Below are 13459 nucleotides of genomic sequence, written 5' to 3' on the forward strand. Positions count from 1 at the left end.
AGCCAGGGGCCCCCGGGCACCCATAGGGAGGAGGATCAATAGATGCACACTCTAGGCCCATCCATCCAGGTGACTCCGAAAATGTCCGGCCAATCCAAATCCCCTCTTCCTGTGACCTCAGCAGCTCCAGCTCCACAGGCCGAGGAGGGTGTCAATTCCACACAGCAGGACCCTGAAAGCAGGCCGGAGCCCTCCAAGTCTCGGCCCTCCAGAAGACGCTCGCTAATCTCTTCACAGGCAGGGTGTCACAGTCAGCAGTCTGCCTCCACCTCCGCTGTGGAAGTCCGGGGAGCAACAAGACAGGGTTAGGAAAGTTAAAGAGAATTAGTTGCACAGCCTGGGCACAGGTGTAAATCACTTGTACATAATGTTCACCATTGTCAATAAACTCCCAAGAATGTCTCCCTGCCTATGGCTCCTTGTTCTGATGAGCAGTGTTCTTGTCACTCAGGCCATTCTGCGCAAGATAAAGGCAGGTGTCTCAGTCCAGGGCCTCTTCCCTGTTCTCTGTGCAACCTTCAAACCACAGTGATGGTCCAGCCTCACACTCCCTGGACATATTACTAATGCCTGCACCTCAGCGGTGCTTGTCATTGCTGCCCGAATGTAGTGGGCAGGTGCCACAGAGTTCCGTCATTCTGTTGATGTGCTCTCAGCACCTTTAAGGAGGGGCTGTCTCCCATCTCTTCAGCATCTGTGACCACTGATGCTGTGCTCCAGCTCCTGAAGGGCTCAGGTGCTGAAGGCGGACAAAGCGTCAGAATTTCTAAAGTTTCATGGCTGCATCTCTATGATATGACCCTGATCACAGAGCACAAGCGAGCTGCCCTCAGCCCAGCAGGACTCAGACAATCTCAGAGGTTATGTGAAGATTTATGGAGTGCCCTCACTGCATGTCGTTATCATCCTCCCCCTGCAATTGAGGCTCTATTAGGGCCTCCACTGCATCCCCATGACAGGAGCATTCTCACAGAGAGTATTCGCACTGCCATAAGCCAGACTGGGGTCAAATGTTCACAAATGCGATGTGAGGATCCATGGGGTCACCTCACTGCATGTCGTCATCATCCTCCACAAATCTAGCAGCTATGTGGGCCTCCCGAGCGCGCCTGCCTCATCTAGTCAGTGCGAGGGCTTCATCCCCGTCATCATTACCTCCGAGGACCTCCTCAGCCTTCATCCCCATCGGCGTCCTCCTCATTGGAGGAGACGTGCAGCTCCTCCAACTCCTCCTCAGCCAGCTCCTCACCCCGTTGCAGCGCCAGGTTGTAAAGGGTGCAGCAGATGATGATAATGCTTGACACCCTCTGTGGACTGCATTGCAGAGCTCCACCAGACCGGTCCAGGCACCGGAACCTCATCTTCAGCATCCTGATGGTCTGCTCCGCCAAGTTGCGAGTTGCAGCATGAGCTTCATTATACCGTGGCTCTGCTGCAGTCTGAGGCCGCCGCATGGGTGTCATCAGCCACGGCCTCTGTAGGTAGCCCTTATCCCCGAGGAGTCTCTGTGGATCCTGGAACACAGCAGGAATCTGTAACCAACTGAGGATGTAGGCATTGTGCACACTCCCTGGAACCCGTGCACATATCTGCAGGATGCATTTCTGGCGGTCGCACACCGGCTGCACATTCAGTGAGTGGAATCCCTTGTGGTTGATGTAGTCCACTATGTATAGCGACAGAGACCTGAGCGCCACATGGTCAATCGCACCCTGCACCTGTGGGAATCCCGAGATCCGGGAGAATTCAATGACCCTTGCATCCTGGCTGTCACAGTCCCGGGCGAAATGCACAAAGTTGTATGCCCTCGAGAAGATGGCATCGGTGACCTCATGGATGCATTTGTGGGTGGCAGCTTTTGATATCCCACAGAGATTACCTGTGGAGCCCTGAAAGGAGCCACTAGCATAGAAATTGAATGACCAGGTCCCTAGACATGCGCGGTTGTCGTTGACACTGGTTCTCAGTCATCTGCAGGAATGGCAGGCGGTGTCTATAGACCCTGGGTGTCACTAGGCACCAACCAGCCACGGTTCACTGTCACTCCTGGGCAGCGTGTGCGGGAGCCCCTGCTGCCCCTTCTTCATGAGGTTGCTGGTTCTGCCTTTGCGCAGCCAGGAGCCTCAGTCGCTCTCACCTCCATCTTCTCTGCTCTTTGTAAGCCATCAGGCATACAACTCAGTCACCCAGCTCCATGCTCCTGATGTGGTCTTCCTGCAGCATGAAAGAGAGAGAGAGACATGGTTAGCACGGGTGTACTTAGCACCTTTCCTGGCCCTGTGTAACAGCCCCTTAGCGCTTCCCGGAGAGTGCTGACCACCCCTCGGATGGCCATAGATGAGTGCGCTGCATGGCTGCCCTGTCAGCCTGTGACATGGGGAAGACTGATCCTAACCGAGATGCTGAGATTGCAAGGGGCTGTGAGCACCTCCAGCAGTGCCTGCTACATGGCCAGCGTTGGCGAGGAGATTGTACAACTTGTGCAGTCCAACTGCTCTATTGTCCAGTAAAGTGGTCACAGACTCACAGTCTGTACCGGAGAGGGAGGGTGGGGTCTGGAGCGCTCGGTGGCACTTTGATGCCTCCATGTTGTTTGCATGGGTGGGCAGTCTAGGAGTCCGACCCCAATCGTATCACTGTGGCTACACCTGAACTGTCTCAGTTGCAGAGGAATTGTCAGTTTATACATGTGTCCCTACTGCGTGGCCACTAAGCGATCCCACAGCCAATGATTCAGATCTAAGCGCTGCAGTCCTGCCACATCCAGTTGTGAATGTTGGTGGACAATTAAACAACTAACAGGAGGAGGATAAATATTCCCATCCTCAATGATGGAGGAGTCCAGCGCACCAGTATAAAATACAAGGCTAAAGCATTTGCAGCCATCTTCAGCCAGCAGTGCCAAGTGGATGATCCATCTCAGCCTCCTACTGAGGCTGCCAGCATCACAGATGCCAGTCTTCAGCCAATTCGATTCAGCCCGCGTGATATCAAGAAACGGTTGAAGGCAGTGGACACTGCAAAGGCTATAGGCCCTGACAACATTCTGGTGATAGTATTGAAGACTCGTGCTTCAGAATTAGCCGCGCCCATAGCCAAGCTGTTCCAGTACTGCTACAACACTGGCATCTTTCCGCCAATGTGGAAAATTGCCCAGTTATGCCCTGTCCACAAAATGCAGGATAAATCAAACCCGGCCAATTACCGCCCTATCAGTCTACTCTCAACCATCAGAAAAATGATGGAAGGTGTCATCGACAGTGCTATCAAGCAGCATTTAATCAGCAATAATCTACTTATTGATGCTTAGTTTGGGTTTAGCCAGAACACACAGCTATTGACCTCATTACAGCATTGATCCAAACATGGACAAAGAGCTGAACTCAAGAGGTGAGGTGAGAGTGACTGCCCTTGACAACAAGGCGGTGTTTTACCAAGTGTGGCATCAAGGAGCCCTAGCAAAACTGAAGTCAATGGGAATCAGGGGGAAGCTCTCCACTAGTCAGAGTCATACCTAGCACAAAGGAAGATGGTTATGATTGTTGGAGGTCAATCATCTCAATCCTGGAACATCACTGCAGGAGTTCCTCAGGGCCATGTCCTAGGCCCAACCATCTTCAGTTGCTTCATCAATAACCTTCCCTCCATCACTAGGTCAGAAGTGGGCATGTTTGCTGATGATTTCACAGTGTTCAGCACCATTCGCGACTCCTCAGATATTGAGGCAGTCCATGTCCAAATGCAGCAAGGCCTGGGCAATATCCAGGCTTGGGCTGACGAGTGGCAAGTAACATTAATGCCACACAAGGCAATGTTCATCTCCAACAAGAGAATGTAACCATTTCCCCTTGACTTTCAATGACATTAACATCACTGAATCTCGCACTATCAACATCGAGAGTTACCATTGACTACAAACTGAACTGGACCAGCCATATAAATACTGTGACTACAAGAGCAGGTCAAAGGCTGGGAATTCTGCGGCGAGTAACTCACCTCCTGACTCCCCAAAGCCTGTCCACCATCTACAAGGCACAGGTCAGGAGTGTGATGGAATACTCTCCACTTGCCTGGATGAGTGCAGTTCCAACAAAATTCAAGAAGCTCAACACCATCCAGGACAAAGCAGCCCACTTGATTGGCACCCCAGCCACCACCTTAAACATTCATTCCCTCCACCACCTTGCACAGTGGCAGCAGTGTGTGCCATCTACAAGATGCACTACAACTACTCACCAAGACTCTGTCAACATCACCTTCCAAACCCACAACTTCTACTACCTAGAAGTACAAAAGCAGCATGGGAACACCGCCACCTGCAAGTTCCCCTCCAAGCCACACACCATCCTGACTTGGAACTATATCCCCATTCCTTCACTATTGCTGGGTCAAAATCCTGGAACTCCCTCCCTGTAGCACTGTGGGTGTACCCACACCACATGCACTGCAGTGGTTCAAGAAGGCAGTTCACCACCATCTTCTCAAGGGCAATTAGGGATGGGCAATAAATGCTGGCCTAGTCAGCGATGCCCATATCCCATGAATCAATATACGAAAAAATGAGTTCTGGCTGAAAATGTAGATAGAGCTTTGAGTTACATAATATTAAGCCCAATGTTCATTTTGATCATTTCATTTTCATCTAACTAATCATAGTGAATGAGCACTCTAATTGAACGTGGTGCTACATTCATGAGAAAGTGCGGGGCCAACCTTTTTGTCAGGATGGGAAAAACAGGATATGGGAGATATGCTTCATTTTTAACGTGACAGTGTTACACACAAGTTACACGTTGCACTGGAGCATAATTGATGTAATTGCATTATTTTTCAAGCTAGTGCCCTTTAATACACACAAGGAGTGAATAACATTGAACAAAGCACAATTTTGCAAAGACAATCTGGTTGACCTCTAGAAAATAAAGCATATTATTTGTGTCACTGAATTAAGATCAACAAACATTTTGTTAAAGGATTTATTAAATCTGTGTTCCCAGATGGGTTTTGCTAAAGGTGCTCCAATTTATCTCTTTTCACCGTTTGTAACACTCATTTCTCCACTTGAAGTGTTTACAGCATTAACATTCATGTTCATTTTGACTGAAAGATAAAGATGCAAGTTTCACTCATCTTAAAATTCCTACATAATTGTAACGTGATCGTAAGAAAAATCTTGGAGCATATTGATCAATTATCATTATGACTTTGATTTCTCTTTGAAACCATTGGCAATAGAACTCCAACTACATGTCGAATTTTGTTTGTTTTGAATTAAGGGAAGTTTTCAGTTACCCAAAACTTCAATGGGAATTCATCATCTTGGATGCAAACTCAATTGTCTTATATGTGATGACCCTTGTGCTTTGGGGAAAAGCCTTATTTTATTTTTGTGAAATGTACCATTAATTCCAAAGTGAAACTATGGGGTATTCTGAAAAGGGTGTAATTGGACTTCCTAGCAAATATTTAGTTCCAAGAAATGCCCATGTGACCTGAGGTTATTATGGAGATGAAAGCTAAAAACAAAGGGTAAATAGAAAGCTAATTGGAGATTGAATTACAGCTGGTCTCAGAACTTGCAGTTCAGAATACATAATTCATTGGAGGGAAAGCAAGCAAAGCTCCCTACGAATAGATCAACTTTCTGTTTGGCAGTAAGAAGAAAATACAACCCTAGGCTCTGTTGGTGAAGCAACATGCAAGTGAGCTGAGTGTTTGTATCAGAGGACCAGACCATGAACTGGGTATGATGGTTGGTCAGTGGAAAAGGAACTCAGGACTGCCATGACCCGAGTGTGAGAGGATTCATAGACGTGCACCTGGTCGGGGTTAACCACATACTGAACCTTGGATGGAATATGGTTGCCTTGAAAATGACTCAAGTGCCAAATCTATTCAGTGTGAAGTGAGAGATCCTACATACCAGAGGCCAAGTTGTAAATTGCATGTGGTGCCACATTTGTGACATGAGTGCTTGTGACTACGTGAATCATATTTTGTTATATCTACTATTTAAAGTGAAATTTACCTTCTGATTAGAAGCATCATTAGCCTGTTAATGTTTGAACTGTGTTGATTTTTGTTTGATTGTTACAGTAAACCTTTTAAAAAATGAGGTCTTGTCCATCGTTTTTTTTTCTGTTGGAGTCATGGGAATTTCTTTTTTTTAAAAAGTTATTGAGCTCTACAGGGATTGAAACAAATGTTTGACAAGATGGTTAACACCCAGATGCAATAGAATGTGGCCATAGAACATTTTGCCATTTCAAGCACCCAGTCCGTGTCACGAAGTAAGTTTATCTCTAACACCTCAGAACATTTGCTGTTTACTAACTTGTAAATCATCCAAGTGGTATCTCATCCCATTCCTGTTAGTTCATAATTCTGATGGTTGTTGAGCACTGCACTCTTACTAATACTGTCAGTGACCAGCACACTATCATTAACAATGTAGTTAAGCACCATGCTCTCACCAATATTGTCAAGCACTGTGCTCCTACAAACTGCCACCAAACATTGCAGTATAACTAATACTCACTTCAACATAGTCATTACCCCATAGATGACTATGGGGTGCACCATCAAGACTTGTGACACCAAGTGCTACTTTATCACCAACATTGCCATAAAATATGCCAGACTTAGCAGTACTGCTAACTAATATTGAACATTCACCAACACTGTCACCAAACACTCCATCCTCACCAATACTATACTGTACTCCCATCCTACTAGCAAAAGAGATAAATGTTAGCCAGGCCTGCACCTTATGCAGAGAAAATACTAACTTTATTGTTCAGCACGTGAAATGAGGGGTGTAGGAGCTCATGCTCAATTTAGAGAGAGAGTTTGTGAGGGAAAAAGAGGATGGAAGATTTGCATAGCTTGGAGCTAAAGGAAGAACTCTACAGTAATCCTCATGGTGAAAACAAGCAGTCAGCTTGGCACAGGCAGTGAGGCCCTACTTTAAGCTGAGGAGTCCACAGTCATGATGTCTTAGAAAAATGTTGGAGGTCACTTAGCCAAAAGCTAATGGAAGGATCCCCATGAAATCTTGTACCTCGGAAGAGTAGCTGGAATGCTGAGGAGAAATCAGAGTGAATTCCAGAGGACATACCTTTGGGTTGGTCCCAGAAGAAGCGAATGAACCCTCAAGATCTCATAATACATAAGGGAACTTGGGTGGAACTAATGAGTAAAACAGGGTATAAAACTTAAGTAAAAACAAAAAGCTAAAAGCTACTGCGGATGCTGGAAATCCAAAACAAAAACAGAATTACCTGGAAAAACTCAGCAGGTCTGGCAGCATCGGCGGAGAAGAAATCAGTTAACGTTTCGAGCCTTCATGGCCCTTCGGCAGAACTGAAGCATAGTTAGGAGAAAGGAGAAATATAAACTGGTTTAAGGTGGGGCGGGGGGGGGGGGGGGGGGGGTGCGGGGGAGAGAGAGAGACGTTGAGGGTGTGGTGATTGTGGATCTCCACAATCACCACACCCTCAACGTCTCTCTCCTGCCTCCCCCCCCCACTTTAAACCAGTTTATATTTCTCCCTTCTCCTAACTATGCTTCAGTTCTGCCGAAGGGCCATGAAGGCTCGAAACGTTAACTGATTTCTTCTCCGCCGATGCTGCCAGACCTGCTGAGTTTTTCCAGGTAATTCTGTTTTTGTTATAAAACTTAAGTAATTACAAAACAGTGTTAAACTAGTTGTGTTTGTCTTGTTTAACTTTTTTATTAATACAATAAAGTTTATTTTTGTTTAAAAACATGAAATCTTGTGGCATGGTTCTTTCAGTTAGTTACTGGATGTTCAGACTTCTCTTTTGACATTAATGGTCTCTATGGGGATCATAACAAATGTCATCACAGAAAATGTGATGTTGCTTTTGCTCCCCACAGTGACCCTTTAAGAGAAAGAAAGGTTGCATTTATATAGCGACTTCACAGCCTCAGGACACTGCCAATTACAGTACTCTTGAAGCCACTGCTGTAATGTAGGAAATATGGCATGCAATTTGTGCATAGCAAGCTCTCACAAACACAAACGTGGTAATGACCAGATAATCTGTGTTACAGATGTTGGTGGAAGGGTAGATATTAGCCAGGGAACTAAGAGACCTTCCTACCCTGCAAAATACACCAAAATACCTTGTACACCTACCTCAGTGGGCAGGTGGCACCTCAATTTAACATCTTACCTAAGAGTAAGAGTAACACTCCTGCCTAGATTATGTGTTGAGGCTAACAATTCTATGATGTCTCTGGAGCAGGATTTGAACCTCTAACCTTCCAACTCAAAGGCGAGAGTGTTACCACTAAACCTAAAATAACACTTTTAAAGCAGTTGATGATTGTAGTTTGGTACTGACAAGCTCTGGACTCTGATAGTATTCTAGTCACACGCTGCATTCTTGACAGTCTCCACCACTGAGCGCTCTTTAACGAGGTGAGGAATGCAGCTTGAGTTAGCACAGGGAGGAAATCAACGCCTGGACTGAAGGGAGAGGATGTTCGGCTCCATTCATTGAGCATCAGAATTAAAACGTGAACCGATTCGGTGCTGCCTGTCTCTCTGTGACCTGCAGCGCTGTTTTGAACTGCAGATTCCCCAACCCTCCCCTTGTTTCTGATGGCCGGGCTCCGAATGCAGGCAGCTCCTAGTCTCATTAATGCAATCCAGATGTGCTTTCCTTGGCTCCCACGGATTCCTGGCGAGTTTCTCCCCTATGGAAAGTGCCCTTTGCAGCCAGCTTCATAACCTCGTTGTTCAGTCACTCGGGCGACTCGCTGTTTAATGCCCAGCACTGACGGTTCTCAGGTAAAGTGAGCTGTGTGCTTCAGAGAGGTGCTGACAGTCTGCGGACTGCCTTCAGCTACTTCCAAATTCCCTGAAAAAAGGAGAAACAAGTTGGATTGCAGGCTGGGGGAGGGGCCCCGATGTCTCTGTGGTATCCGAGCAGCCTCCCTAAACTTGCTTAACAAGCTTTTCTGCGGGAACCAGGGATCCCCCTCAACCCGGGCCGAGTGGCTGCTTGTTTCTCCTTCCAGATGTTCTGTTCAGATTGCGGGCGGCGGTAGTAGTTTGAGTTGGCAGCTCTCCCCCCACTGCCTGTTATAGGAGTGAAGGAGATCACGAAACGGGTAAAAGGCAAAGTTCAGAGTTTAAACTGGCCTCCTTCTAACGGGGAAAATGCAGCCTCTTCCCGCGCACTGTCGACTTTATAACAGATACAATTTTATAACGGGGACATGTACGAATCAAGGTATATCCCTTCCCGGTGCCTTGCTCGTTGTTGTTAATTCTTGCAGACTGCACAACAGGATGTGGCAGCACCGCCACTTATTAAGAAGGTCCATATGATGTTACTGATATCAACTATTGATGCCGGAATGAATAGGATGGCATGAGTCTCGTTATTAAGAGTGGGATACAGGTGTGTGTGTGTGTTGTATATTGGGGATTAGGTATGGGACAGGGGGTGTGTATGTATTGGGTATGAGGTATGGGATGGAGGGTGTGTGTATATTGGGTATGAGGTATGGGATGGATGGTGTGTGTGTATTGGGTATGAGGTATGGGATGGAGGGTGTGTGTGTATTGGGTATGAGGTATGGGATGGATGGTGTGTGTGTATTGGGTATGAGGTATGGGATGGAGGGTGTGTGTGTATTGGGTATGAGGTATGGGATGGAGGGTGTGTGTGTATTGGATATGAGTATGGGATGCAGGATGTGTGTATTGGGGAATGACATATGAGATAAAGAGAGGTATGTGTGTATTGATTATTAAGTGTGGGATGGAAAGTTATAGGAATACAATTCCCATTAGACCTTTGACAATTATGATACAAATAGATATATTTAAAAACAAGTGGCTTATTGGTTACACAAATATGGTCGTTCTCTCTCTCTCTCTCCATGAAACCATGATCCCAGGCAGCAGAAATTCATGGTGAGGCCAAAGAAGTGCCACCTCAGTTGACTCTGATATTTTTCAAGTTCGACATATATTACAAGGCCGGGCAGGTATGGCAATAGCGGGAGAAGGTCAGACCACCTGATAAATGGTTAAAAATGTGTCTCTACATGTATCTTCAATGCAAAATCACTGGACTAGGAGTGTGTGGTGCTAAATCCGAAGAGCTAGAAAGGAAGTGAGCACACATTAGTCTTTTTCTAACTCATTAGATTAAACTGCCACTGAAAAATGGCAAATCTGGTGTCAAAATAAAGAATATCTAGTGAGATAAGGAGTGGAACAGCAGCCACCCTAACCCCTGGTTCTGAGGCATGGAATGGTACAGGTGATTCTAGAAAGAGCAAGGACAAAGCTCAAGCAGTTCTGTCTGTGTCAAAACCAAGATTGAGATTTTTTACTGCCTTGCAACATGCTCCAGACTGCATTATTTCAAATTAAATGCACCAGTGGAGCTAATTTGATTGTGTGATTTTTGATGTGATGGGAGTACACAGCAATGGTTGGTATGTGCCTGTAATCAGATCACATGATTGGAACAGTAACTTTTTAATGTTGCATTTTACAGAATAGTATCACCTGAATGTTTCTAAGTACAGTATTAGCTATATCTACACATACATGTGTGTCTGCTGTAAGTGTCTGTATTACCAGTTATATCTAAGTACCTATTAATCTAGATTTAGGTGTTGCACCATTTCTAAAATACAGTTGAGTAACAGAGAGAGAACTGATAAAGCAAAATACTAAGGTGTGTGTGTGTGTGTGGGGGGGGGGGGGGGGGGGTGGGGGGGAGGGGGGGATTTATTAAAGTCTAGTGTTGTTCTCTAAGACAGTTCTTTCTTGTCAGACCTAGTTTCCAGGGCTGCCTCTATATCCGGCAGTGAAGGTTCCACGTGGCAGGCTGGACAGCTGTTTCCTTTAACTATGTGTTTCTCTGTTCTACAGATGCGACAATATGAAAGAAATCCACCCAAAGCCAGCCTATGAATTTCAGCCCTTTATTAAATTACCCAGGCCAGACAGACTGTGAACTCCAACTGTGTATTAAATCAGCCAGAACCTTCCAGTGAATTTCAAACGTTTTTGAAATCACCCAGAACCAGACTGTGAACTTCAGCCCTTTATAAATTTATCCAGGCCAGACTCTGAACTCCAACTGTGCATAAAATCACCCAGAACCAGACTATCACATCCAGTCCTGTATAAATCACCCAGAGCTTTCCAGTGAATTTCAACTGTGTATGAAATCACCCAATCTGTGAACTCACAAGTCAGTACAAACCAGTCCAGCTGTGGGCTTTAAAAATTGCATAAAATTACTCAGAGCGTCCACTGATCTCCATCTTGCAAAACCATTCAAGACTGTCTCTGCTCCCCTGGGACCATGAGACTGCGGCGGAAGGGAGATCTCATCTGCACGTTCCTCTTGCTAACAGCATTGTGTATTTTGCTTTATGTCCAAATGCACTCTGAAAGCCCACGGCTGAACAAACACAAGAACCAAAAGGAATCAGGAACTGAGAGAAACATTATGCTGGAAAGCACAGAGGCAGAAACTCAGCTGGACCTCACCAGCAGCGCAACACAGTCAGAGCAGGACTGTCAGCTTGGGCAACAGCTGGAGAATGCCCAGGGCCAGGTGAAAACGACTCCAACTTCAAACCTTTTACCCTGGAACTACCGGCAGTACCTCTGGCAGAAAGATTGTCGGGAATTCAATCAGATCATTAACCAGAAGAACAAGTGCCAGAAGCTCAACGGGGAACAACTGCTGTTGATCTCCATCAAGTCCAGGGTGGAGGAGTTTGAAAGGCGTGAAGTGGCTCGAAAGACTTGGGCCCGAGAAGGTCGTGTCCACAACCTGCAGGTCCGCAGACTCTTCCTCCTGGGAATCCCGGCCAACCAAAGTGCTTTGGCTTCGTGGAGCCGCCTGTTGGAACACGAGAGCCAAATCTACCAGGACATCCTGCTGTGGGATTTCCAAGACACCTTCTTCAACCTGACACTCAAGGAGATCCACTTTCTGAAATGGGTTGACCAATTCTGCCCTGCCGCAGAGTTTGTGTTCAAAGGGGATGACGATGTCTTTGTAAACGTGGAGAATATTGCTGATTTCTTAGCAGACGCGGATCCCAAGGACGATCTATTTGTTGGACATATTATTTACCAAGCCCTCCCCATCAGGTCCAATAAGAGTAAATATTTCATCCCTGAGATGATGTATGGCCCAGGGGTTTACCCTGTCTATGCCGGAGGTGGAGGATTTCTCATGTCTGGACACACAGCAAAGAGGCTGTACCATGCCAGCAAAGAGGTGGACCTCTTCCCCATCGACGATGTCTTTTTGGGGATGTGCTTGCTGCGGATCGGCCTCGAACCTGTAACTCATGAAGGATTCAGAACGTTCGGCATCGTCCGACCCTCTGCAGCTCCTCACATGCAAACGTTTGACCCATGCTTCTACAAGGAGCTGATGGTGGTCCACAGCCTTAAGGTGCCTGAAATTTGGCTGATGTGGACCCTTCTCCATGACCCTAATCTGAAGTGTGCTCGCAAAGGGTCGATGAAGCGTCCATTCCGGTGGCGGATCAAGCGAAAGTCCACATCTGCCTCTATAAAGAAACTCAAGCACTGAGAGTAGACACAAGGGAGAAGGTTCCCTCAGTAACTATCCCTGCAAATTTATACTTCAAATGTTTTATAAATGTCTCAATTCTTTTTTTTTATTATTTAAAGTCACTCATGGCAACAGTCCACCGATGTGCCTGCACCTGCATTAAACACGTTAAGCTTAAAAGTTAAACTGTGAGATCAAGCCCAATAAGGCGAACTTGTGTGAATCCACTGGGAAACGGAGCTGCCGGTTCCTTATCATCATCAGTGGTTTCACTCAGATATATAGTTTAGAGTCACAGGGCTGAATTTTCCGGCCATCTCGAAGTTGGGAACAGAGCTGGGGCGCGGTGTCGTGGGTACTGAAAACACTGGCGCTGACCTCTTGGTCAGCCTTGGGACGCTGTTCCTGGCGCTGGCCATTTGTGGGGAGGTGGGTTCAGGGCCCAGGAAAGCTGCCCTTCCCCATGAGGCATGGAGACAATTATATTCATGAAAAGCCCTGTTAAAGGTCTGATTGGAAGATTCCCTACGCAGCGTGAGCAAATCAACTACCTGGAGGTGGGCACTCACGTGTGGCAGGTCAGGTCAGGTCAGGTCAGGTCAGGTCAGGTCAGGTCAGGTCAGGTCAGGGTGCCAGCGCCTGGGTGGGGGTAAAGCCAAAGACCAATCTTTAGACAGATTCCCTCCTCCTCCAGTGGTGGCCTGGCTACTTTCCTGTTTTCTAGTTAACATTTTAAAAGTTGACTGAGAGGGCACTTTCTCGTTGAAGCACCCTCTCAGTTACCTACCTTGTACTGCAGCCGAGTACTCCTCTAAAGGTGGAAGGCCTCTGATTGGCCTTCCAACTTTAAGAGCCTGCCTACT

General features: G+C 46.6%; 1 protein-coding gene across 1 annotated transcript; it reads left to right on the forward strand.

The window, feature by feature from the left end:
• Positions 1-8690: 8690 nt before the first annotated feature.
• b3gnt9 (UDP-GlcNAc:betaGal beta-1,3-N-acetylglucosaminyltransferase 9) lies at positions 8691-12697 on the forward strand. Its single transcript, XM_078544063.1, has 2 exons — positions 8691-8818; positions 10925-12697. The coding sequence occupies exon 2, from the start codon at positions 11364-11366 to the stop codon at positions 12612-12614; it is 1251 nt and encodes a 416-aa protein (XP_078400189.1). The 5' UTR covers positions 8691-8818; positions 10925-11363; the 3' UTR covers positions 12615-12697.
• The last annotated feature ends 762 nt before the right edge of the window (positions 12698-13459 follow it).

Source organism: Cetorhinus maximus, chromosome 6 (genome assembly GCF_964194155.1).
Source record: "Cetorhinus maximus chromosome 6, sCetMax3.hap1.1, whole genome shotgun sequence".
Lineage (NCBI taxonomy): Eukaryota > Metazoa > Chordata > Chondrichthyes > Lamniformes > Cetorhinidae > Cetorhinus > Cetorhinus maximus.

Coding starts and splice junctions, on each gene's coding strand:
- b3gnt9 (XM_078544063.1), top strand. CDS start 11,364: ATGAGACTGCGGCGGAAGGGAGATCTCATCTGCACGTTCCTCTTGCTA.